The sequence below is a fragment of the Lytechinus variegatus genome, chromosome 6 (genome assembly GCF_018143015.1).
Source record: "Lytechinus variegatus isolate NC3 chromosome 6, Lvar_3.0, whole genome shotgun sequence".
Classification (NCBI taxonomy): Eukaryota; Metazoa; Echinodermata; class Echinoidea; order Temnopleuroida; family Toxopneustidae; genus Lytechinus; species Lytechinus variegatus.
Genome location: NC_054745.1, coordinates 1444048 through 1471976, shown reverse-complemented (window position 1 = coordinate 1471976; position 27929 = coordinate 1444048). Strand labels below are relative to the sequence as shown.

The following is a 27929-nucleotide window of genomic DNA, read 5'->3' as shown; positions in this document are numbered from 1 at the left end:
AAAATCAGTGAGATGAAATACCCTTAAAATCTCTCCGAATTGGTATTCTGAGAACAGTTTTATCTCTGTAAGACACACCTACCTTTTAATCAATATCAAATTAGAAACGTGCTTTTATAGCTCTCTCGTGTCACTCAACCAATTGAAATCAATTCTGCCAGGTGTGGCAAAGGGGACAGATTGCGTTAATTTATAGACTTCAAATACGCTTGCGCGTCTTTACATAGATTTCTTTTTAACAGAAAGGACAATACTCTCATCTTTTTTTGAAGTCTCTATCGCATCTTTTCAAGCATCATTTCAAAGACAATATTAGTCAAGATATATCCTATGAAATACTTTCTGATTGTACAGGAATAACATTAAGGTGTTATTCTCAATAAATATATAATTTTTCTTCATTTTCATTTGGGGTTAATTCACCTAGAAATATTGGTGATATCAACGTCGCTGAGATAAAATAGCCCCTACCCTCTTTTAAGTTTATTTTATTTTTTTCTTCTAAGTAACTTTGGCACAAGCACATCATCTGCGTTGCAATACCCGGATACGCTATGGTTATGTCTACGCAGGCACTGTTCTGTTGCGTATCATCTATAGTTACGCAAGATGAATTTGTAAATTTTATCTCAGAGATAAAATGTCATCTCAAAATACCAATTTCATTTTAAAGAGATAAAATAAAATATATTAAAGATAAAATAACCTCAGAATACCGCCCCTGGTATTTAAATATCAATTTCAAATAGTTTAGTAATTCTGTTTGGTAACTACTAGAAGAAAAATTTGTAGGTCTAGCAAAGAAATGGAAATTTACCCAGTATCAAATGCTGTAATGAACAGTCTGCAAAACTATGTGTAGTGTTTGTCTCTGATGGTTATATTAAGGTTAACCATGATTAGATATTGTATTCTAGATTAATTTAGTGCCCTAAATGACTAGTGCCCTAAATGAATCACAGTCCTACTTCATGGATGTTATACACCATCAACTTCAATTATGCTGAATAGAAATTAGAATGAAATCCAATATTTTTTAGAGAAAGGAACTATTTGTAGAATTTTCCAAATTGTGAACTTTGTAAAAGAAAAATATTCATGATTTTTCTACAAAGACAATCACTCTACATGCACATGATCTGTATTAATACATGGAGCTATTCATGTTGAAATAATGGTGCAATCCATTGTGCTTTACCAACCAGTAAACTCCAGAAAGTAATTTACATTCCATTTGTCTAGATGTTTACAATTATTGCGTACTACCAAAGTCAGAAATAGTCAAATGAAGTGGAGCATGTACATGAATGTAATTAACATGATCTAACAAATGTGAATGACTTGTACACATTTTAGGGAATCTCCCTGACACTTACATGTACATAGTGAATATAAACAATTTGGATGAAAAATAAAACTTAAGAAAGTAAGTGAGACTCTATCCTGTGGAAAATGACATGTGAACTCGAAATTTTATACATCTCTGTTAAATGATAGGAATTACTGTGTACATTTACTAAACATCTACACAGGTTTCATCTTGTTTATTTTCAAAAGATAAATTTAACATTCTATCAAATAAACCATCTAACCTTTAGAGAACATTAAGAGTTCTTTTTACACTGCTCCAAGGTATCAGGAATGTTTATTATTAATTGCTATTGCCCTCACTGACAATTTGGTGTCTAATTCAGATATTAATGCTTATTTTTTACATAATGAACATAATTTAATCAAAGGGATATTCTTAAAGTTCATTTTGGGTCATTAGTTATTTAGTGAGTCTCAGAAAGGGAAACATTTTTTAAGAGACCCATATCACAGTCAACTTTAAATTTAGATTTTATAACAGACACCATGGAAAAGGATTGATGATGCACAGTTTGTCTAACAATGTAGAATGATAGATGCATAGAGCTATTGTAATATAGCTATTGTAATAGCTCTATGATAGATGTAAAGATAGAGAGTAGGCATAATATAATTTTTGGGGAGACTATTAGATATTGAGAAAAAGAAAGATTGAGGAGTACACGTAAGGATAGGAAAGAGTGGTGGAATTTTTATATTGCATGTATCCTGTTTGATGAAATGATGAGAACGGGGGGGGGGGGGGGGGGGCACTTCCATTGACGAGTGGATACCCCCTCCCCCGCCCATTTGTGAATTTGCATCAGGCAAAATCCATGTAGAAGCATTGATATGTTATTGAGAAATAGAAAGTTCAATTGTAATGTAATTGCTAAATGTTGGAAACAATTTCAAAATGATTATAACTTGCAAAAGCTGAACATTTAATTCCATCAGAACAATGGAGTATTAAAGCAAGAAAATGATTAATGATACAGTAAAGATAATGTGTGTCAAATAACACAGAAGGTTAATTCTTTTGATAATAAAAGATGTAAAAATAAAAATAAAATAGATACCGGTACATGTATATATTTATCAATTTCAAAATGATTATAACTTAAAAGCTGATACATGTAATTCCATTAAAACAATGGAGTATTAAAGCAAGAAAATGATTAATGATGCAGTAAAAGGCAATATTGAAGTTCTTTGATATGGTTTTTCATGAATTCAATATGGTCAATTTTTAGACAATAACAATCAAGAAATTTAAGAGGATACATAACAGTACAAAAAGGACACAAAACACTAAATAATCAAATTGAGAAATTTTATTGTGATAAACACTATATTTATGTTGCATTGTCTCTCTCTCTCTCTATTTTCTCTTTGTCCTCAGATCTTCCTTCTGTTCTTTCTCATCACTATTTAAAATTCACCTCGTTTCAGTTTTCTTCTTTTGATTTGAATTTGAGGAGATAAGTCCAACTCTGGATCTGCACCTCATATGACTTGTATAAAAATATAAATAAAATAAGAAAGGTATATTCTATGCATAATACAATTTTGAGCATTATAAAAATGAGAATAAAGAAATGATTTAGTGAATTACTATTTCCAATGATGCTTCTATTCTTTCAGGGTTCTTTCCCTCAGATCAGCAAAGGAAATTTCATATTCAATGAAGAGCCTCAGAAGGATTCTTAATTAGGTTCTTATGCACATGTATGCTGTAATTGAGAAATTGTCATATCTTCAAGTGTTTGGTTATGATTGATGTCGAAACATGGAATCCTTTTTAACTTTATCCATATGTGATTCTTCCTAGTCATCTCTAATATGATAATACACATGTAAGATATAAAGAGAAATATCAGCTTCAAAAAGGTGGGAGAGAAAGTAGATCATTGAATATCAGAGGTGCATGTGGTATGTGTATGAGAGTGATATTGACCATGATACATACAATGTATACAGTACAGTGAGAGCTACATTGAGTGTATACATGGAACATAATAATAGGATGAAATGAACAATGACCAGGTGGTTTAGATTGAGATGGTATGCAGGGTAAAAGGGTTACTGAAAATAAAATACAAATATGAAGTAACAAACATATCACAGAGTATCTGAGATTATTGTGGACTTCACATGTATGATCTTAAATTGATCATTTTCACGAAATCTCAGAAATTGTTGAAAGTGATGCTACATGTATAATGTAGAATAAGGGTACAGATATTACATGTAATAATTCCTTCTTTCAAGATTCATATACTTTTAAAATTGTTTAGTTCTTAAACATAATAAACTTCAACAGAAAGCTGTGAAGCTTAAACAGGTATGGATGCTAAAATATTATGTTGTGAAATACATCTATGCATACATTAGCCTTATCAACACATTTTTGAACCAGTTTAACTTGAAGCATTACTGCATGATCATACCATCTGATATGTACATGTATGTTTAATGATCAATGTTTGTACACATGTAGGTCCATACTCTTGAGATTTGGAATGATAAGCCTCTATCATCAGCCTCTTCACATCACCTAGCAGGAGCTTTATGCTCCCTACCTAACCTGACTAACCTGACACTGATAGGAGTTTGTTACCAGGAGGAGTTCTGTTCTCATCTGAATGAGAAGGCTTCAACCTTGAAGGTATGCTTGCTTCTACTTTATACTCATAACATGTTTGAAAACATGAAATAATGAAAACATGTCTATCTAATTTTATTGTGTTAAATACATTAAAGAACATATTTTTTAATACTATTTAGGGGTGTTCATTAATAAAGGAGGCTCGATGAGTAAATGTTTTGGAAAATCGGCTCTAATGCACAGGTATGCTGTAATTGAAACAGTTTGCATGTCCTCAAGTGTATTTGGTTATGATTGATGCAGAAGTAAGAAATTGTTTACATCTTTGTCCATCTGTGAGTTTAACAAGACATCTCCTGATGAAATTGGTATACATGGAAGATATAAAGAGAAATATCAGCTTCAAAAAGGTGGGAGAGAAAGTAGATCATTGAATATCAGAGGTGCATGTGATATGTGTATGAGAGTGATATTGACCATGATACATACAATGTATACAGTACAGTGAGAGCTACATTGAGTGTATACATGAAACATAATAATAGGATGAAATGAACAATGACCAGGTGGTTTAGATTGAGATGGTATGCAGGGTAAAAGGTTACTGAAAAAAGAATACAAATATGAAGTAACAAACATATCACAGAGTATCTGAGATTATTGTCTTCATATGTAGGATCTTTTAAATCAATCTTTTTCATGATATCGCAGAAATTGTTGAAAGTGATGCTGTAATGTAGAATAAGTGTACAGAGTTTACCTGTAATAATTAATTCTTTCAAAATTCATCTATATTAAAATGTGTTGTCCTTTAACAACATACACCTCAACAGAAAAGCTGTGAAGCTTAAACAGGTATGGATGCTAAAATATTATGTTCTGAAATACATCTATTGCAATTATTAGCCTTATCAACACATTTTGAACCAGTTTAACTTGAAGCATTACAGCATGATCATACCATCTGATATGTACATGTATGTTTAATGATCAATGTTTGTACACATGTAGGTCCATACTCTTAAGATTTGGAATGATAAGCGTCTATCATCAGCCTCTTCACATCACCTAGCAGAAGCGTTATGCTCCCTACCTAACCTGACTAACCTGACACTGATAGAAGATTGTGACCAGGAGGAGTTCTATTCTCATCTGAATGAGAAGGCTTCAACCTTGAAGGTATGTCTGTCTCTACTTTATTCTCACACCATGTTTGAAAACATGAAATAATGAAAACATGTCTATCTAATTCTATTGTGTTAAATACATTAAAGAACATATTTTTTCATACTATTTAGGGGTGTACAATAAAGGAGACTAGATGAGTAAATGTTTTGGAAATTTTGCTCTAATGCACAAGTATGCTGTAATTGACAAATTTGTCATATCTTCAAGTGTTTGGTTATGATTGATGTTGAAACATGGAAACCTTTTTAAGTTTATCCATATGTGATTCTTCCTAGTCATCTCTAATATAATAATGCACATGGAATATATAGAGAGAAATATCAGCTTCAAAAAGGTGGGAGAGAAATTAGATCATTGAATATCAGAGGTGCATGTGGTATGTGTATGAGAGTGATATTGACCATGATACATACAATGTACAGTATTGCTCGGAATAAAGTTGACACATTACCGCGCTGTACCGCGTAAGTCGACGGGAGATCGGGTACCGCGCGATTACCACCAGCAAATTCCCATCGGCGGGAGTCTCCTGCCAAGAGAAATTACGGCGGTAATTACCACGAGATTTTTTTAATAAAAATCTCGTGTATTACCGCGGTAATACCGCAGAAGGAGGGACGATCTTATGTTGATAATAAAATGTCACAATTTAGACAACTCACATGGTTCAAATTAGCCCTCCTGACTTGCCGCGATGTCTCTCTCGAAATTACAATACAGCAACTTATTGCCGTAAGATGCCGTCTCGATCTCCTCGAAACCCCAAACAAAAATGTCATGGCTTGATGTTTAGCTTTGCGCCAGTGCACAATTTTAATGCACGCTCGTGTCATCGCCCTCAAATTGTCATCTTTCTGAACTTCTTTGAACGAAAGTCGGGTCGAGATGAGATCATGTACTTTCTGGGATAAGTTGTAAATAGTTACAAGAAAAAGGGAGCACCCAATAACGGAGGGACAGAGTCGAGCAAGAGGAGAGAGCGACAGATACGAGAGACGGGGAATGATCAAGAGAGAGAGCATTAGATAATGGATAGAGAGGGCGTGGGGGCGGGGTGGTTAGATTGAGCAAGAGACACCGAGGCTGGAAAAAACAGACCTATCGTCTATTTCCTTTAATTTCTTACATTCCTTTATCGTCATTCTCTCACTTGTTCGCAACTATAATTATTTAATTTTAATATTTTCAGTGCATTATTGCCCAACAATCCTCCTGCCGTTATTATGATATAAGGAATGATAAACTACTTTGTTTCTCCCACCACTCGATCAAGTCACAAAAACACAGCACGTACAAGGCATATTAAATGATTGCACCACGAATTGATTACTCATGCTTAATTATAATCAGTGTTGTTTTTCCCTTGTTTCCTCATATTCTATTTTTATCGTTTTTTATGTTGATATATTTCCATTTGACCCATGTCTCACTCATTAAATTTTTACTGAATCAATATCTCAGGTCACTTCTCCCTCGATCCCTATCTTTTTTTCCTCCATTCTTTAATCCTTTTGACTTTTTTGGTGTAATATTGCAAAGCTCTATATTCAATATTATCCGACGTTCAAGCTGGTGTTAATGGATGAACAAAGATAAAATATTTTTAAGTGTCAATTTATTGTCACCGGATCGTCATAATATGCATATATCTTAAAGTTTAATTAATCTTTCATTGTTTGAATGATAGTTTTCAGAATTGTTTTTATATTCTCTCCTCTCACTGATTCACGTCACCTTTGTCATTGTCTGCTGTCATCTCTCTTGCTCGCAGTGGCGTACCTCAGATTTTCCAGCAAGGGGGAGGGCAAATTCGTCCGCCAAAAAAAATTGACAAGCAACCCCCAAAAAAGTCTACAAGAACAAATGAAGGATTTCGTACCAGGAAAAATTTTGGCCAGCCAAAAAGTCTTCAACCACAAATAAAGGATTTCGTATCAGAAAAAAAATTTACAAGCAAAAAAAATAAAATTCAAGACCAAAGTAGCAGGCCATCTGTGTGTCGCTCGTCAGGGGGGGGGGCACTCTCTCCCATCTGACCCCCCCCCCCGCTGTAGGTACGCCAATGCTTGCTTATACCATGGTCACATTTGTTCCACGGCGGCCGTACGGCGAGTCGAAAACAGCCGTTTTAACATTTTTTTGTCCAACTACATATTGGTGGTTTGAATCAAAATGGATAAAACGGCTGTTTTCGACTCGCCGTACGGCCGCCGTGGAACAAATGTGACCATGGCATAATGGCTCGTGAGGTGCTGGTTTGCACAGCAAACCAGCCTGAAAGGTCGAGCGAAGCTTCTGCAGCCTCCGTAGACATAGTCTGCTATGCAGACTCGTTGAATCAGCTGAGGTACACACACTGCTGATGTGGGTCTACATTTTAGACTAATGTTTGCTCGACTCACTTTTCCCTTACCTTATCGTTCCTTAAATACATGTATTTAATTTGATATATAGATATTAGTTTGATTCGTATAATCACAATATTTATCTACCGTCTGTTACCAAGTATTGTTATCTTTGTCTTTTTTTGACTTAGATTTTGACTATATTTTCATGTATTATATGATGATTTATAGTTTTTATGTTTTCCTTTGGTCATTGATGAAAAACAATTTTATGCTGATCTTTTGTACCTGAATGTTCTAATAAACAAATAAAGGTGTATATTTGTCAATAAGTAAATATTTGGTCTTAACTAAGACCCAACGGTGGATCATATTATCCTGAAGGCACAAAGATGAACCACTGAAGTCAGACAATGAATTAAATTGTCCTGATTAACATCATGACAATTAACTGTAAGTATGAATGTCTTCAGTTATGTTTTAGTGCCGGAATAAACATTTGCTTGTGCTTTGTGAAGGCTTGTTTGTGCTTATCCCTCACTCGGCGATATCTGCATTGCGACAACGACAGAGTAAGCCCGAGAGTAAGCATATATGGGTATACGATCAACGTTAGGCCTAATTTAGTAAAGTCTTTTGAAGAAGTGTACAAGGCTAGTACTAAGTAACTACATGTAGCTAGCTACAATCACTGTCAGTGTCACTACGTCAAACCACTAGTACGAGTTTAGTTAGCTGCTGCTACTACTATACGGTACGGTACCTGTTACCGTACATTGTGAGCAGAGGCCGAGAAGACAGTGACAGTGCATAATATTCCGATTTTGTCTCTAAAATGGACGTCCATCATTAAAAAATACAATACCTGTATCATTTAACTGAAGAAAATGAGTTTAGGTTCAGTAACAATCACTGGGATAGCACAAAAGCACGAAATACTTTCTATTTGGTGATTTTGTTGTAACTTAGTTCGAGCAATCTGATTTTCTTTCGAGCTCGCTGGTATGGTACGGTATCTGCAAAAGCGCTAACGAGTACTCGCACGAGATGGGTTTTTCTCTTAATTATGGTATGATTTAGGAGTAGACTGAATAGATTATGCCTAATATCACTGAGAAATACGACAAAAAAAGTTCTAAGAGGCATAGCGAGAGCTTTTAATATAAAGGATGGGAACAATTACTAAGGAAAATGTTTCTGAAATTGAAAATCCCATTTGAAATCGAAACAAACTTCGAGATAAAAAAAAGTGAATTTGAGCTGTAGAGGAACGGGGGGGGGGGGGGGGGGGGTAGCACCCTCCCCCTCTCCATCGAGAACCATTAAAACATTTATTGTGGTAAAATAACGGACATACGTAAGTGACCTGACCCTTGGTTATATGCAGAATTTTTTTCGGGGGGGGGGGGGGAGATGCATAAAATAAAAAAAAAATTGAAGTGAGAAAAGCGACCGAGCTTGTCATTGCGTGTTTCCGTTCTGTTAAGAATGTTCAGACTTTTCGTGGCATATATTACCTTCATTTGGGAGTGAAACACATTTTTTTTTTTCAACTTGTAAGATTTTACTGAATAAGCATACCCCCCCCCCCCGTTGAAAAAGTTGGATCCACCCCTAAACTTCAATAGTGATGCTGTGATTAAAATGATTGACGGAGCGAATGAGGGAAAACCAAGCAATAAAACAATGGAAACGAGTCAGGAAGTGGCAGTATACATAAATTAAATAAAGAAATATATCCAATGACGTGACATTTAATTTCGCAGTACGTTTTTCATGAATGTGTAAGAATGAAAAAAAATAATTAAAATAAATCAATCAGCTAGAAATGTGGAAAGATAAACTTACCTTATTAATCTAATGCACAACATAGTTATAGTTTGAACATCGGGTATAGTCGAGGACGACCTGGCATCATCATGGGTGAGGTGTAGTTTGCAGGCACAGACCCTCAGTGGAACAAGTGTGCCTCTGAGCGAGAGAGCCTTCAGTACACAAGGCATGAGTAGGCTGCACATTCAGACCCTTATTTCGAGTGAAGGGTTTGCCCAGCAGACTAGGTGAGGGGTGGGTTATTTCTATTTCTTCAATCATCAGTTCTTCTAATTTATCCATCATTTGATTTCATCAGTCAGTATCAACCTCTCTTGTAACCACACGTACACATACGCCTGCTATCTATATCTTAATTTCTCTTAATCTCTATTAAGACGATCCCTTTATTTTATTCCTCAATATCAATAGTTCCTGTCCTCTTCTATCGCTCTTAATTTTTGTTGAATATCTTGTCTATCCCCTATTTTATTCACTGTCAATTATGATACTTCCAAAAGAACGGCACGATACCAAATTGAAGACAAAAATAAAGAATAGAACATAACATTTTAATAAACGAACATGTTCCGAGGTGTCGCACCTCATCCTCAGCCTGAAAATTATTAACAGAGTCATTGCTATTTATACTGTTAGGATGTCAATTATAAATTTCAAGAATGTAGTTACACAGGATTATAAGGTGTGAATTCAATTGTTAAATGGAATGCAGTAAAAAAAGTCTATGGATTCATTAGATAGGGGTGGGTTAAATTAAATGGATAACATTATTTGGAAATTGCACACCTGTTGGTTTAGTTGAGGTTGTTTCCATTTGATGAAAAGCCCTTCTTTTCTTTTTAGTTGAAAATCTGTTTGAGCAGTATCGAGAATTTTGAAACAATGGGTATTTCATTCTAACTAGCATTGGGGTGACGATTGCAAGTGTCTCCAGACATGGTAGACAGTGACTGTGTGTAACTACATGTACATTCTTGAAATTTATACTTGACATCCTAACTGTATAAATACCTATGACTCTGTTAATAATTTTCAGGCTGAGGATGAGGTGCGACACCTCGAAACATGTATGTCCTATTTTTTATTTGTGTCTTCACTATCAATTGTTATTGTCTTTGTATTCGTCTACCGTTCTTGTTCAATCTCTTTCAAGCATATAGGCCTATACCCTTAAGTATTTTATTTATTCAGATCATTCTTTCCTCTCTGATCTCGCCTTTTCTTCTCTTTAACTTCAATCGTTTCCATCAGTCACACATATATAATATGACGGTACAAGACTCTTACATTGTTTTGTTTCTTCAGCATCAATAAGATCAGGAATGATGTCCTCGTACATGTATATTAATTCCTCTTGAAACGTGGTTAAATTGAACAACCCTAGCTGTATGTGAACTTAACTGGGGTCAATTAATTACACCGTCTCGCGCATTTTGTGGACAATGAATAGAGGTGTGAAGATTATAGAACAGCTAACAATGAGAAGGCTGTAAGTTACACAATGATCTTTTGTGTAACTGTTTGAATAGAACATGTATTAAGCCAATTAAGTCAATCCCGTTATTTCATTCCTCTATATCAATAGGTCCTGTCCTCTTCTATCGCTCTTAATTTTTGTTGAATATCTTGTCTATGTCTATTCCCTATTTTATTCACTATCAATTATGATACTTCCAAAAGAACGGCACGATACCAAATTGAAGACAAAAATAAAGAATAGAACATAACATTTTAATAAACGGAACATAGTCATTGCTATTTATACAGTTAGGATGTCAAGTATGTAGTTACACAGGATTACAAGGTGTGAATTCAATTGTTAAATGGAATGCAGTAAAAAATACAAATTCTATGGATTCATCAGATAGGGGTGGGTTAAATTAAATGGATAACATTATTTGGAAATTGCACACCTGTTTGTTTAGTTGAGGTTGTTTCCATTTGATGAAAAGTCCTTCTTTTATTTTTAGTTGAAAATCTGTTTGAGCAGTATCGAGAATTTTGAAACAATGGGTATTTCATTCTAACTAGCATTGGGGTGACGATTGCAAGTGTCTCCAGACATGGTAGACAGTGACTGTGTGTAACTACATGTACATTCTTGAAATTTATACTTGACATCCTAACTGTATAAATACCAATGACTGTTAATAATTTTCAGGCTGAGGACGAGGTGCGACACCTCGAAACATGTATGTTCTATTCTTTATTTTTGTCTTCACTATCAATTGTTATTGTCTTTGTATTCGTCTACCGTTCTTGTTCAATCTCTTTCAAGCCTATAGGCTTGTACCTTTAAATTTAAGTATTTTATTTCTTCAGATCATTCTTTCCTTTCTGATCTCGCCTTTTCTTCTGTTTAACTTCAATCGTTTCCATCAGACACACATATAAACCCCTCAAAAAAGTTTTGCAACTCGTTTTGGGGGTGATATCTTTTTGGTTAATGAAGTATAAAAGATGAAACTGGTATCTTTGGAAAGCTGAATTATTCTTCTTTACAATGACATGCCATTTGCTGTGATTATGTAATCATGGAATATGCAGTCACCCTGAACATCGAGAAAAGTCAGAAGTGAAATGTTGCAAAATGCATTGATTTCCAACAAGAGTCTCAATTTCTATAGAATTTCCACCATGCAGGTGACAGTGAATGCACTCGGTCCATCCTCGAAACAATTGGAAATTCGCTATTGCAAACGACGCATTTTGCAACATTTCATGTCTAACATTGCTGCGTATTATCATGTCTGTGTATTTCATGATAACACTAGCATGACAAATGACACATGATTGTAAAGAAGAATAATCATGCTTTCTAAAGATATCACTTTTACACATGATGATGGCACATTAAGAAATTTATTAGCACTAAAACTTGCAGTATGAGTTGCAGAACTCAAACATGACATGGCAACGAATTTTGCAACATTTCATTTTTTACATTGCTGCATATTAATATCATGTCTGTGTATTTCATGATAACTCTGGCATTACAAATGACACATGATCGTAAAGAGGAATAATCATACTTTCCAATGATACCACTTTTACATATGATGATGGCACACTAAGAAATTTATTAGCACTCAAACTTGAGCTGCGGAACTTTTTTGAGGGGTTTATAATATGACGGTACAAGACTCTTACATTGTTTTATTTCTTCAGTATCAATCTTCCCTATCGAACGTGTACATCATTTATATAGACAGATAGATAGATCAGGAATGATGTCCTCGTACATGTATATTAATTACTCTTGAAACGTGGTTGAATTGAACAACCCTAGCTGTATGTGAACTTAACTGGGGTCAATTAATTACACCGTCTCGCGCTTTTTGTGGACAATGAATAGAGGTGTGAAGATTATAGAACAGCAAACAATGAGAAGGCTGTAAGTTACGCATCTGATCTTTTGTGTAACTGTTTGAAAAGAACATGTATTAAGACAGTCCATGAATACCCACCCCCAAATTGTCCAATATAGTTGGCATTTTGGGGCCCGGAGTGTTGATGAGGGTGACGATGATGGTCATGAGGATGATATTGAAAATCTATCATATATTTTGGATAAAAATCACCTGTTGTCGATAAAAAGAGAAACAATTGCAATAATTCCTGGTTGTCTGTTCTATATAGACGAACAATACACAGGGCAACATTAAAATGAATATACATAAACATATTAGCAAGAGATAATTGATATGCACATGGATTAAAACGAGTCAATTCATAAAAAGATACCATTGCAACATTTTATTAATATTACTGAAATACATTTATAGGGAATTATGTTTTAAATGTTTTTTTACGTTACAGCTATAACGTAAGTGAAATGTTTTATAGTAATGAGAAAACCATTTTTATATGATTTTAACATTTCCCATAAACATTTTTATGATATTTTGTCAATGTTTTGTGCCACGGAAAATGGAGTATATTGGTAAAGCAAGAAAACTGGAAGGTAGTGACTTAATTGACCTCAAAAGGAATAGAATTCCCGGATCATATACACACCAATAATATAAGCCTCGGGTAAGTTGAACTGGAGTTATCATGTTGAGAAGGAAAAGTTAACGAATGGACGGACAGACGGACACCGAGTGTGTCCTTCATACGGGCGGGCGTAAAAAGACGATATAGCCTACAGGGGCAGGCTGTTGCTGGAATGATGAACGGGGAGAAAGGGAACAGAGTAACACTAACAGGCATATAAAATATTTAAGGAAGATGCAAGGGGGGGGGGACTGAATAAGATTTTTCAGAAAGTGCTGATGCTAGGCATTTAAAGCAGGGCCACTTGCGGGTTTTCTTTTTCCGGGAAGGGGGGTTCAAGATGGCCGATCGAAGAGAAAAGAGGGAGAAGTAGGAGGAAGAAGACGACGGCGAGGAGAAGGAATGAAGGATAAAGAAGATAAGGATACAAGAGAAGCAATGGATGATATGTTGAATGAACGAATGAAGGTGATAAAGGTAAAGAAAGAAGAACAGGAAGAAAACAAAGTGAAAGACATAAGAATTGAATGAGAATAAATAATATACGAATGATGATATTGAAAAGTAATCTTTTTGGGGTATAAAATCATGTGTTATCGATAGCGATAAAATGAAATATGATGGGAAGTGAATTATCTTTGAATAAAAGACGTAACCGATAAACGTATAGAATTTTACAGAAAATGATGGAAATCAAATTTACTAGTTCTTCGAATAAACAACTAATTAAAACACAGAACTGATGAACAGGAAAATGGAAAGCAAATATACTCGTCCTCTGAACGTCGGAATGATGGAAAGTGAATCTACTTGTTCTTGGAATGAACGATGTAACAGATAAAATAAAAATACAGAATCGTTGAATAGAAAAATGAGGGAAAGCGTTTTTTTTTTCTTTAAATAAAAGACTTAACTGATGAAACAATGAAAAGAATTGATGGAACTAAAAAATGATATGAAGGTAATCAACTCGTTCTTGCAGTGAACGATGCAATTAAACTATACAGAATTGAACAGAAAAATGATTGAAAGCGAATGTTCTTTGAATAAAAGACGCAAGTGATTGAATGAAAAAAAAAAACACAGAATAAATGAACAGAAAATGATTGAAATCGAATCTTCTTTGAATAAAAGTCGTCAGTAATGGAAAAACACAAAAATATTGATGAACAGAAAATGATAGTTAGCAAATCTAGTAATCTCTGTTCCATTCTGAGTAGATCTCGTATCTCATAGGTTGTTTTGTTTATTTAAATGTATGATTATTCTGACTTAATTCTAAATCTCTATTTCATAACTTCATAATAAAACTCAAATCTGAATTAAACTCGTCCTTTGAATTGACTTCGTAACGATTACATGAAAAAAAGTCAATCAATGAACAGAAAAATAATGGTAATCTAATCGTCCTTTAAATGAACGACGTAACAGAAAAATACAAATACAGAATTCATGAACAGAAAAATGATGGAAAGCGAATCTACTTTGAATAAAAACGTAAGTGATGAAATTAAAAACAAAAAACACAGAATTGATAAACAGAATATGATGGTTAGCAAATCTACTCGTCCTTTAAATAAACGACGTATTACTGATTAAAAAAAAAAAAAAAACAATGAACAGAAAACGATGAGCATAGGCGGCGGGGGGGGGACAGATCCCCCTAAATTTGAGGTGGGAGGATGGTTCCCCTCTAAAATTTTAGTTGATAACCTTTTTTTTTTCTTGTCAAATTTTTTAACTGCGTCCATCACAAGATTTCAGGTGGACCCCTCCTATTTTTGTTGGCTTCCGCCGCCTATGATGGGAAGCGAATCTTCTTTGAATGATGAATAGAAAAATGATGAAAATATTCGTTCTTTGAATGAAATACGTACCTGATTAAAATTACAGAATTGAAGAACAGGAGATAAAAAGACATAAATTATTATCTACTCCTTTTAAACGGAAGACGTCATTGATAACATATACACTGAAAAATAAACCTTTAGCTAGCTTAATAAACAGTGGAAAGGGAATCTACTCGTCCTTTAAGCCAAAGATGTCACAATAACTGGGTCACTCGGTCAGGAACTGGGCACATGGATTTTTAGCGGGAATTTTTCTGATGCGCGCGCTCGAGGCAGTTTTTCAACCTACTGTCTATCGGGTTGATATTTTGAAGTGCAAATGACTGGATGGTAGATTAAAAGAGAATTGAACAAAGTGGGTTTAGCCATAATGTTGTTAGCCCATCTGATAAATAGACCAAGTGACAATAGAACATCCGTCAGTAAACTGACGGGATCGCATCGGGATCGCTTGAGATTGCGTCTTGTTTTTACCAAAAAGTGTCTAGTGTTGAGGCGAAAAGTACATGGACAAATGGTGATCAGATCTGACTAAAATCTCGTGTTTGACGTGATAATTGGGCCTCTCTTCAGCCAGCGGCCTGCGGGAATTACCGCGGGAATTTCACACGTGAAATTGGCTGGCGGTAATTTTTTGGTTCACGCCTGTCTCGCGGTAGGTGCGTGACCCCTCGGGAGGGTGTCAACTTTATTCCGAGCAATACTGTATACAGTACAGTGAGAGCTACATTGAGTGTATACATGGAACATAATAATAGGATGAAATGAACAATGACCAGGTGGTTTAGATTGAGATGGTATGCAGGGTAAAAGGTTACTGAAAATAGAATACAAATATGAAGTACACAAACATACAGATCACAGAGTGTCTGAGATTATTGTCTTCATATGTATGATCTTTTAAATCAATCTGTATCTCAGAAATTGTTGAAAGTGATGTTATATTGTAGAATAAGTGTACAGAGTTTACCTGTAATAATTAATTCTTTCAAAATTCATCTATATTAAAACGTGTTGTCCTTTAACAAAATACACCTCAACAGAAAAGCTGTGAAGCTTAAACAGGTATGGATGCTAAAATATTATGTTGTGAAATACATCTATGCATACATTAGCCTTATCAACACATTTTTGAACCATTTTAACTTGAAGCATTACAGCATGATCATACCATCTGATATGTACATGTATGTTTAATGATCAATGTTTGTACACATGTAGGTCCATACTCTTGAGATTGAGAATAATGAGCCTCTATCATCAGCCTCTTCACATCACCTAGCAGGAGCTTTATGCTCTCTACCTAACCTGACTAACCTGACACTGAGTGGAGATTGTTACCAGGAGGAGTTATATTCTCATCTGAATGAGAAGGCTTCAACCTTGAAGGTATGTCTGCCTCTACTTTATTCTCATAACATGTTTGAAAACATGGAATAATGACAGTGTTTATTCGATTTCATAGTGTTAGATATGTTAGAGAACATAATTTTTTATAATATTTAGATGTATTGTTTGGGAGTGTTTATTAATAAAGGAGACTAGATGAGTAAATGTTTAAGAAATTTGGCTCTACATGTAATTGAGAAATTGTCAATTCATTATCTTCAGGTGTTTGGTTTATGATGTCGAAACATGGAATCGTTTTTAACTTTATCCATATGTGATTCTTCCTAGTCATTTCTAATATGATAATACACATGGAAGATATAAAGAGAAATATCAGCTTCAAAAAGGTGGGAGAGAAAGTAGATCATTGAATATCAGAGGTGCATGTGGTATGTGTATGAGAGTGATATTGACCATGATACATACAATGTATACAGTACAGTGAGAGCTACATTGAGTGTATACATGGAACATAATAATAGGATGAAATGAACAATGACCAGGTGGTTTAGATTGAGATGGTATGCAGGGTAAAAGCTGGAATGGAAAATGGATATGAATATGGACATACTGTTTTCTTGCTGACTCACGTATTGTAGAAGATAAATACCTGCCTTTAAACTTGACATCAGTTTCAAATTAATGTTTTTCAATCAACAAATATCTGTTGGCAAGACAATAAATATGTTTTTGTCCTGCTCAAACTATTTTTTGTGAGTTGGTGTCTGATATATATGTAGAATATACATCTCAATGGCTTTATAGCACTCATAATTTATATTGAAAATGAATAGTTTTAATGTTGTTTTACCTTTAAATTTTATGTGTGTAATGAAAGATATAAACCCCTCAAAAAAAAGTTCTGCAACTCAAGTTTGAGTGCTAATAAATTTCTTAGTGTGCCATCATGTTAAAGTGGTGTCATTGGAAAGTATGAATATTCCTCTTTACGATATGTGTCATTTGGATTGCTAGTGTTATCATGAAATACACAGACAAGATAAATATGCAACAATGTAAGAAATGAAATGTTGCAAAATTCGTCGTTTCCAATAGCGAATTTCCAATTGTTTCGAGGATGGACCGAGTGCATTCACTGTCACCTGCATGGTGGAAATTCTATAGAAATGGAGACTCTTGTTAGAAATAAATGCATTTTCCAACATTTCACTTCTGACTTTTCTCAAAGTTCAGGGTGATTGCATATTCCATGATTACATAATCACAGCAAATGGCATGTCATAGTATTAAGAGGAATAATTCAGCTTTCCAATGATACCAGTTTCATCTTTTATACTTCATTAACCAAAAAGATATCATCCCCCAAAACTGAGTTGCAAAACTTTTTTTGAGGGGTTTATGTTTGTGTGTTGAATGCATGAGACTTGTCAACAATCTCATCCATTGACCTAGAAGAAGCACTGTGTATTAAGCCCAATCTTACTGACTTCGAGTTATTATACTACGTTAATTCATTGGGTTATGGGTGTTTGTGTGTTTTGCTTGTTTGCTTTATTTATTTTGCTTTATAGGATATAATTTATGAATGGTTTTTCAATAAATTCTGTTTGAAATAGAATAGTGGATATTGACAGGCTGCAAATTGGATTGAAGTGTTAGTACAGGATAGTTTACTACCCTGGTATTTAAATATCAATTTCAAATTTATTAATTCTGTTTGGTAACTACTAGGAGCAAAATTTGTAGGTCTAGCAAAGAAATGGAAATTTACCCCAATATCAAATGTTGCAATGAACAGTCTGCAAAATTACATGTAGTGCTTGTCTCTGATGGTTATATTAATGTTAACCATGATTGAATATTGTATTCTAGATTAATTTAGTGCCCTAAATGAATCACAGTCCTACTTCCTGGATGTTATACACCATCGACTTCAATTAATAATGCTGAATAGAAATTAGAATAAAATCCAATATTTTTTAGAGAAAGGAACTATTTGTAGAATTGTCAAAATTGTGAACTTTGTAAAAGAAAAATATTCATGATTTTTCTACAAAGACAATCACTATACATGCACATGATCTTTATTAATACATGGAGCTATTCATGTTGAACTAACTTTGAAATCCATTATGCTGTACCAACCAGTAAACTCCAGTAACTAATTTACATTCCATTTGTCTAGATGTTTACAATTATTGTGTACTTGACCTTCTAGTCTACCAAAGTCAGAAATAGTCAAATGAAGGGGAGCATGTACATGAATGTAATTAACATGATAACAATTGTTAATGACTTGTACACATTTTAGGGAATCTCCCTGACACTTACATAGTGAATAAAAAAATTGGGATGAAAAATAAAACTTAAGAAAGTAAGTGAGACTCTATCCTGTTGATAATGACATGTGAACTTCATGAGAATTTCATACATGTACATCCCTGTCAAATATAAGGAATTACTGTGTACATTTACTAAACATCTAGACAGGTGTCATCTTGTTTATTTCAATATTAAAGATAAATTTGACATTCTATCAAATAAACCCTCTAACCTTATGAGAACAGTATGAGCTCTTTTTACATTGCTTCAAGATATCAGGAATGTTTACCGGTATTATTAATTGCTATTGCCCTCACAAACATCTAGGTGGCTAATTCAGATATTAATGCTTATTCTTTACATAATGAACATAATTTAACTCTTCATGCGTTCACCTGTAAACCCCCTGTGTGTTGCATTATTTTAGGGTCTCATTCACATTCGTGCCATGAGTCACAGACTCCTAACAATAAACCTGGCCATGGTATTGTTTGTGAGGAGGGTTTTATTGATTTTATCCTCTCTTTTTTCAATGAACTTCCTGGCTGTGATCAGGATGTATTGATTTTTGGGGAAAACTTAACGTTTCTGTAATTTGTAAACTGCGATAATCCGTTGAACGCTAAACTAATGTCGCACTTGCTCTGGGACGTGCAATTGTTCGAAAAACAATGGGACAGGGGACGTCTATGGGAAATGTGTGGTTGTGCAAAAATGCGAACGAAACACGCCTACGGATGTGTAATAATGCGAACGTAATGCATGAAGAGTTAATCAAAGGGATATTCTTCTTAAAGTGCATTTTGGGTCATTAGTTATTTAGTGAGTCTCAGAAAGGAAAACATTTCTTAAAGAGACCCATATCACTGTCAACTTTAAATTTAGATTTTATAACAGTTTACCATGGAAAAAGGATTGATGATGCAAAGTTTGTCTAACAATATAGAATGATAGATGCATAGAGCTATTGTAATAGCTATTGTAATAGCTCTATGATAGATGTAAAGATAGAGAGGAGGCATAATATAATTTTTTGGGAGACTATTAGATATTGAGAAAAAGAAAGATGGAGGAGTAAGGATAGGAAAGAGTGGTAGAATTTTTAAATTAATAATAGTAATAATATTCTGCATATAGCGCTTAATACATCAGAACGACGTCTTTAAACCGCGTGGAGTGTTGTGGCCTAGTGGATTAGTCTTCGGACTTTGAAACAGAGGGTCGTGGGTTCGAATCCCAGCAATGGCGTAATTTCCTTTGGCAAGAAATTCATCCACATTGTGCTGCACTCGACCCAGGTGAGGTAAATGGGTACCTGGCACTTATTCCTTGAAATGCTATCGCACTGTAAAAGGCTGCGAGGCTAAAGCTAGGGTAATAATATCCAATTAAGCGCATTGGGACGCATTTGGCAGTGAAATGCGCTATATAAGCATGTTGGTATTATTATTATATTATTACCCTGGTCATCGGATCCTTGCATGCCCGCATACAATGTATGCACCTTCTCCACTCCCTGGGGAGCATTCCAACAAGAGTTCCAAGACTCAATTGCTAGGCATACTACATATAGGCTTTCACATCCTACCGGGTACCCATTTAACACCTGGGTGGAGAGTGGCAAAGTGTGGATTAATGCCTTGCCGAAGGACGCTAGGCCATGGTGGGATTCGAACACACAACCCTCTGATTACAAAGCAAGAGTCAGAACCGCTACACCGCGACACTTCCGTCATGTGTCCTGTTTGATGAAATGATGAGAACCTGGCGGGAGGGGGGGTAGGGGACTTCCATTGGCGAGTGGATATCCCCCCCCCTCTCCATTTGTGAATTTGCTTCAGGCAAAATCCATGTAGAAGCATTGGTATGTTTAATTTATTGAGAAACAGAAAGTTCAATTTTATTGTAATTGCTGAATGTTGGAAACAACTTGCAAAACTTGCAAAAGCTGTTTTTTCCATCAGAACAATGGAGTATTAAAGGGAGAAATTCAGTAAAAAACAATAGAAGGTCAATTGTTTTAATGAGACAGGATGTGAAAATAAATAAAAATAGAAAAAATAGATACATGTATATATTTATCGATTTCAAAATGATTATAACTTACAATAGCTGATACATGTTCCATCAGAACAATGGAGTATTAAAGCAAGAAAATGATTGATACAGTAAAAATAATGTGTGTCAAATAACACAGAAAGTCAATTATTTTAATGATAAAAGATGTGAAGTGTCATGGCAAGTTAGTTCTTGAAAGTAGGCCATAGGTTATACATGTAAATTGTATTTGTTTTCTACATGTACAATGTAAGCAAAGGTTATTTGTGTTGAAAACTCAAAATAATGCAAGGAAATATTTTTAAGTCCTTTGATATGGTTTTCCATGAATTTCAGATGGTTAATTTTTAGACAATAACAATCAAGAAATTTAAGAGGATAAATAACAATGTAAAAAGGATATAAAACACAAGATAATCATATTGAGTAATTTTATTGTGATAAACACTATATTTATGTTGCATTGTCTTTCTCTCTCTCTTTTTTCTCTTTGTCCTCAGATCTTCCTCCTGTTCTCTTTCTCATCACTATTTAAAAATTTGCGTCGGTTGAATTTTCTCCTAGAGACGCAAAAGACATCTTCTGTTAATTTGAATTTGAGGAGAGATCAAAAACTTTTGTGCTCCGCACCTGAGGGAGGAAACTCCCCCTCCCTGCATACTCCCCTCTAGGGAGCACGCTTTGCGCTCTCTGTAAGTGTTGGCAACCTTCGCGTGCATTAATCAGCCCCCAGTAAAAGTCCAACTCTGGATCCATGCCTGATATGACTTGTATAAAATATGAATAAAATAAGAAAGGTATATTCTATGCATGATACAATTTTGAGCATTATGATAATGAGAATAAAGAAATGATTTGGTGAATTACTATTTCCAATGATGCTTCTATTCTTTCAGGGTTCTTTCCCTCAGATCAGCAAAGGAAATTTCATGTTCAATGGAGAGCCTCAGAAGGATCGTCAATCATTCTTACAAGCAGTCAGTGACTTGATAAGGTAGGTGAACTAATAAACTTATTAAGCTAAAGGTGACCTCTTCACTCAGGCTGATACAACCTAGATATGATCAATGTATTAACAGTTCTTATACTGCTCATTAATTTGATCATTACAATGGGCCAACTCATTTATAAATGTATGACAAATGTAATAATTGTACCTAAATGGTCATGAAATGGCTTTTGTAGAAATATGCTCCAGGCATACGATAATTTTACCTACACTGGTCATGTAAATGAAATAACTATTTAGAGTACTAATTTATAATTATGAGGAACATAATGATTGTACTTAAACTGATCGCGTTGTGGTCTAGTGGTTCTGACTCTCGCCTTTCAAACAGGGTCGTGGGTTCGCATCCTAGCCATGGCGTGTTTTCCTTCAGCAAGAAATGTATCCACACTGTGCTGCACTCGACCCAGGTGAGGTAAATGGGTACTGGCAGGAAGAAATTCATCAAAAAGCTGTGCGCACCATAATCGGTAGACTAGCTTAGCCAGGGTAATATGGGAGTGCCATAAGCACCTAGGAAGGTGGATACTTGCGCTATACAAATCCTATATTATTTTTATTTTATCATGAATCTGCATCATCCAATAGTAATTAATTTATATAAAGTATACAATAAATGTACTTGAAAAGGTCTTGAACAGCTTTTTTATAATACTAAATTCATATGAGGAATGCATTAGTTGTACCCAAATTGTTCATAAATAGCTTTTTAAGATACTAGTTTAAATGTACAAGGAATACAATAGTTGTGTTTAAATTGGTCATGAAACAGCTTTTTGTGCAATTTTAACTTATATGTAAGTAGAATACAGTAATTGTACACCTAAATTGGTTGTGAAACTGCTTTGTACAATACTATACAAATTATACAATGATGGTCAAAGATTTGGCTTAAACTATTAACATCGAAGGAACATCATTAGTACCCTTCCCCTGATGGCCATCGGCCTAAAGACCCCCTCACACTGAATATGCCTTGCAATGGCTGGCGAAAGGCATTTTTTAAGAAATCTCAATGGTAACTGGTAGTAAATCATATTTACCCTTCGTGTTTGGGTTCGTACAGCTTCTGAACTAACAGCTGCAATTATTCAAATTCGCACGGAATCTTGAACATATTTAAGATTTCCCGTCGAATTGTTGGTCATCTGTTTGAATTCGCATCTCTTCTTTAGTCTGCGGTAATCGTTTGTTTATCATGTTTATCGTTCGTTTGTTATTGTCGCGCATAGTCCCTTGTCGCGCTTTTGCCAAAGTGGACCGATCTCGAAAGAAGCCTTAACGAAGCAACACGATGACACAAATGTACAAGATTGCCCGATCTTTTCCCTCGTCTTCGTTTCCAATCGCACGCCATATCAAAACATTGCTCACTGTTCGTTCGTCTTATTGGGTTATATAAACCCTTCGCTTGCCATTGGCTGCCATTTACTCAAAGATGTGAACCGAAAAATCGATATCCTTCACATGTCATATTTATCCTTCGCTTTTAAACCATTCGATAAAATTTGACAATAGTTACTGATCACATGATTTGACGTCAAATTTATTTGAATTTGTTAAATTTGCGAGCATTTCGTGCATTTTTCCCATTCGTCCGCCTAAATTCGGTCAGGTGTGAGGGGGCTTTAAGGGAAAGTGGTACTATTGATGTTTCTGAATGTGAATAGATTTAGCCTGTTCAGAGAATGAGTCTTTGTATCTATGTTGTATATCTGTTCCAGCTATATCATTCCTCATCATATGTAAAAAAATAAAGAAAAAAGTTGATAACTTTCCTTGGGGGAAAAATGGACTATGCGTGACATTGACAAGGAAAATGAACTTTTCGCTGCAAACGTTTTTCTAAGTAAAATTATACGTCTTCTCCTTTTGTAAACTCTCAATGTAACGATCTCAAGCAAGGGATTTGATAATTTATATGTATGAGAAATAAAATTGGTAATGACACAGCTTTTTCCAAGGCTAATTTATATACCTGTACGAGGAATACAATAATTGTATTCAAACTGGCCATGAAACGGTAATATCTGTAGAGCGCTTAGACACGTTCTGATGAGCGCTATTTAAAAGTGGATTATTATTATTCACATTACTAATTTTATATGTTTGAGGAATACAATAATTACACGTATTGGTCATTCACAGGTTTGTACAACAATAATTTTATGTACGAGGAATACAATAAATTGTTCATGAATCGGCTCTTACAATCGTAATATGTTAAAGGTATAGTCCGCGCTGAAAATATTTATATCTAAATAAACAAAATAAAATTAACGAAGCAAAATTTGATCAAAATCGGATAACAAATATTGTTATAACAAGGTTATTGAATTTTAAAGTTCATCAATATTTTGTGAAAGCAGTTACATGCACATCGCCATGAATATACATTAGGTGGGCTGATGATGTCACAATCCCACTTTCCATTTTTTATGTTATCACATGAAATCATGATAGTTTAATTTTTTTCATACATGTGTAAATGATGTCTCCATTATGATGAAGTACATGTAAGATGCGGCAATGAATAACTAATACACTTAATCAGTTATCAGTTCTTGCTAGAAAAATTTTGATTTTCGCATAATAAAATACAAAAGAACAAATTGGTATATGACATCAGCCCACCTAATATTCATAAAGACATGCCTTAAACTGTTTCACAGGAATAATGCAAATCTTTAAAATTCAATAACTTTTTGTAACTTTTTTTATCCGATTTTGATCAAATTTACTCTATTCATTGTGATATATCTCCAGCCTAGACCATCCCTTTGAAGTATTCAGAGCCAATCTATCAAATAAACCTATATTTTGTCACCTTTTCTAAATATTTTATAGCGAAATGGAAGCTCTCTTTGAGTCTCTGAGTCTTCCTTAGACGAATTTGAAACTTCTTCTGAGTCTTTCTTAGACGAATATTTTGATGCATGATGTGACTCTGCAACAAGTACAGTCAAGATCTATACAACGGCAATCCACAACCATCTAATTGATCTCCATGAGGCAGTCATATCCTACAATGGTTTGTTTTAGAGCTGTGATATGTATGAACCCATTTTATTTTTAATTCTTTGAATATTATTATGATGTGAAACCAATTTTCACCAGAGGCAAATATGAATCATAATTTTAATCCTAAAATGACTGATGAGCTCTTTCCATCTGACTTTTAAAGTGATATTTAAGCATCAGAAGTAGGCCTGGGACGAATGTCATTGTTACCATTTGGTTATTTTCTGAAAAAAAAACAATTGAATCATTCAATCAATCGATGTTTACTCCCAGGCCTATTTAGAAGTATCATAACTAATGATTTCATGCAATGCGAGTTAAGAGAATTAAAATAGGCCTATACACTGTATACACAACAAAAAAGTAAGTCCCCCTAAATCAAACTGCTGTAACTTTTGAACCGAATTATTTTGAGATATGATATTTCATGGGTTGTTTTATACACTCATTAAGCAACTCCTAGGGGAAAATGAGATTGATCGGTTGAGCCATGCATGAGTAATTAAAGATTGAATTAAAAATGACAATTTTTGAAAGTCACAAGAGTCGTTTTTCAGATTGTGCAAATACAAAGTTGGGCAAAAATTATTTTTAGGTGAACTTTGTGGTGTAAACGCTCTTTTATTATCCATCATTTAACCATTTCAGACCAAATTTTGATATCGTATGTTCATGGTTGAGTGAGCACGATGTATTGCAGGGGCTGCGGAAGCGGGGAGGGGGGGGGGGCTGGGGGGCTTCAGCCCCCCCCCCCCACTTTTGTCCATAAGCAAGTACAAAAATGTAATACGATTGTGATTTTTGGCATGGTCAGCCCCCCCCCCCACTTTGAAAGCTGCTCTGCGGCCCCTGTATTGTGACGTGTCATCATAGGGTTTTGGGGTATTATCTTTTACAACTTGTTAGATCATGTTAAAATTTGAAAATGTTGATGGCTCCCCCGATTATAGGCCCCTCCCCCATTTAAAATTCTGGATCCACCACTGATCTGTCCATACATTCAACTGATCCTGAGAAATTGTTAGGAAAAGAATACATTTATGCAGTATAAAGAGTATCCATTCCTAAATTTTCGAATGAGCTCGCTCAACCATGAAATGGCTAAAGTTCGGAAAGTGTTTGGTGATAGAAATGATGGATGATAAAAACAACAGCAATTAAAGACACCTTTCAAACCAAATTTGCCCCCAATATTCACTTTATTACCCTTTAAAATGAGTCTGTGACATTGAAAATACCAATTTTCCCACTTTGATGCGTGCTCACTCATCCATAAACAAACAAATCGATTTCATTTTTGCACAGAATTCTGCCCATAGGTTGATAAACATTACTGCCAAACGACATTGCTAAAGACAGTCTTGAAAAAAAGTTCCACCATATTGAATAAGGGGTTTACGTATGCTTAAACATATGCACCCATAATGTACACAAGTCTATGAGAGAGGAAGTCAAAATTTTAACAAATATGAAATGAGGGTTTGTTTCATGGACGGTTTTTGTTACTTCTGCCAAAAGTTATTTCATGAAACTTCGCACATGGCTTCAGAGTAACACTATCCAAAATGTGCGCACACCAAAATAACCATTCGATTCGGTACAGAGTGGGGCCAAGGCCTTGAACTTTCTTCTCATTTGCATAATTTTCGAAAATTTTCGATTTTCATAAAAATCAAATCAAATGAACTGTGCAAGGAGTTGTGTGACAGATATCCATAGTTACAAATTGCAGTTTTTCCAATAACGTAAAAAAGAGCTAATCACATTCCACATGTTCATTCAAGCGTAAATGTTTAATTTGACACCTTTGAATCATTGAAGCATGTTAATTGGTCATGAACATAACAAAAAAGTTGAGAAAAGATCATTTTCAGTTAGAAAAATGAAGCAATACTTGCCTACGATATTTGAAAATCGCATTTTTTGTTTCCAATAAATGTTCATTGAACCGTGAAACGGTGAATATTGTTGGAGATAGTCTTCCCCAAAATAACTGTCATCATATTCTAGCATTTTTTATTGAAAGAAATGTGTAAAAATCCAATTATAGCAAATTTGGACTTGAGTTTATTCAACCGTGAAATTTAGCTTAAAAAGTTGTATCGTCTTTTAGAAAGTACCCTTTCCAAGCCTTCTGACTAGTTTTCATGATGAGAATGTGGAATTAGTTCCAATACAATGGAATCAAAGTCGTGATATTTTGCTTGTGACTTTTGAAAAGTGACATTTTTGCCTTCTGACGGTGCTCACTGAAGCATGACGTAAGATACATCCACAACATTTACTCATAGGGTAGCTTATAAAATTACCTACACGCTCATGTAAAAATATATCAAAAACTCGCATTGGTTCGGAAATTATTAATGTTTGTTTAGGGGGGACTTACTTTTTTTGTTGTGTATATATTCAATCAATCGATGTTTACTCCCAGGCCTATTCAGAAGTATCATAACTAATGATTTCATGCAATGTGAGTTAAGAGAATTAAAATAGGCCTATATATATTCAATCAATCGATGTTTACTCCCAGGCCTATTCAGAAGTATCATAACTAATAATTTCATGCAATGCAGGTTAAGAGAATTAAAATAGGCCCATATATATTCAATCAATCGATGTTTACTCCCAGGCCTATTCAGAAGTATCATAACTAATAATTTCATGCAATGCAGGTTAAGAGAATTAAAATAGGCCCATATATATTCAATCAATCAATGTTTACTCCCAGGCCTATTCAGAAGTATCATAACTAATAATTTCATGCAATGCAGGTTAAGAGAATTAAAATAGGCCTATATATATTCAATCAATCGATGTTTACTCCCAGGCCTATTCAGAAGTATCATAACTAATAATTTCATGCAATGAGAGTTAATAGAATTAAAATAGGCCTATATATATTCAATCAATCAATGTTTACCCCCAGGCCTATTCAGAAGTATCATAACTAATGATTTCATGCAATGCGGGTTAAGAGAATTAAAATAGGCCTATATATA

The 27929-nt window shown here is 34.6% G+C and overlaps 1 protein-coding gene across 3 annotated transcripts in view; it reads left to right on the top strand.

Moving 5' to 3' along the window:
- The window catches only part of LOC121416795, a 69593-nt gene extending 44328 nt beyond the window's left edge, over nt 1-25265 (top strand). For 2 of the 3 annotated variants that reach the window (XM_041610283.1, XM_041610282.1), the window contains one exon: nt 2995-3425. In XM_041610283.1, the coding sequence (XP_041466217.1) occupies nt 2995-3060 (66 nt within the window). In that variant the 3' untranslated portion in view covers nt 3061-3425. Of the gene's footprint in view, nt 1-2994; nt 3426-3850; nt 4019-4969; nt 5138-16391; nt 16560-21796; nt 21895-24756 lie in introns of those variants that run through there. The other variant, XM_041610281.1, reaches the window with a different exon arrangement.
- The last annotated feature ends 2664 nt before the right edge of the window (nt 25266-27929 follow it).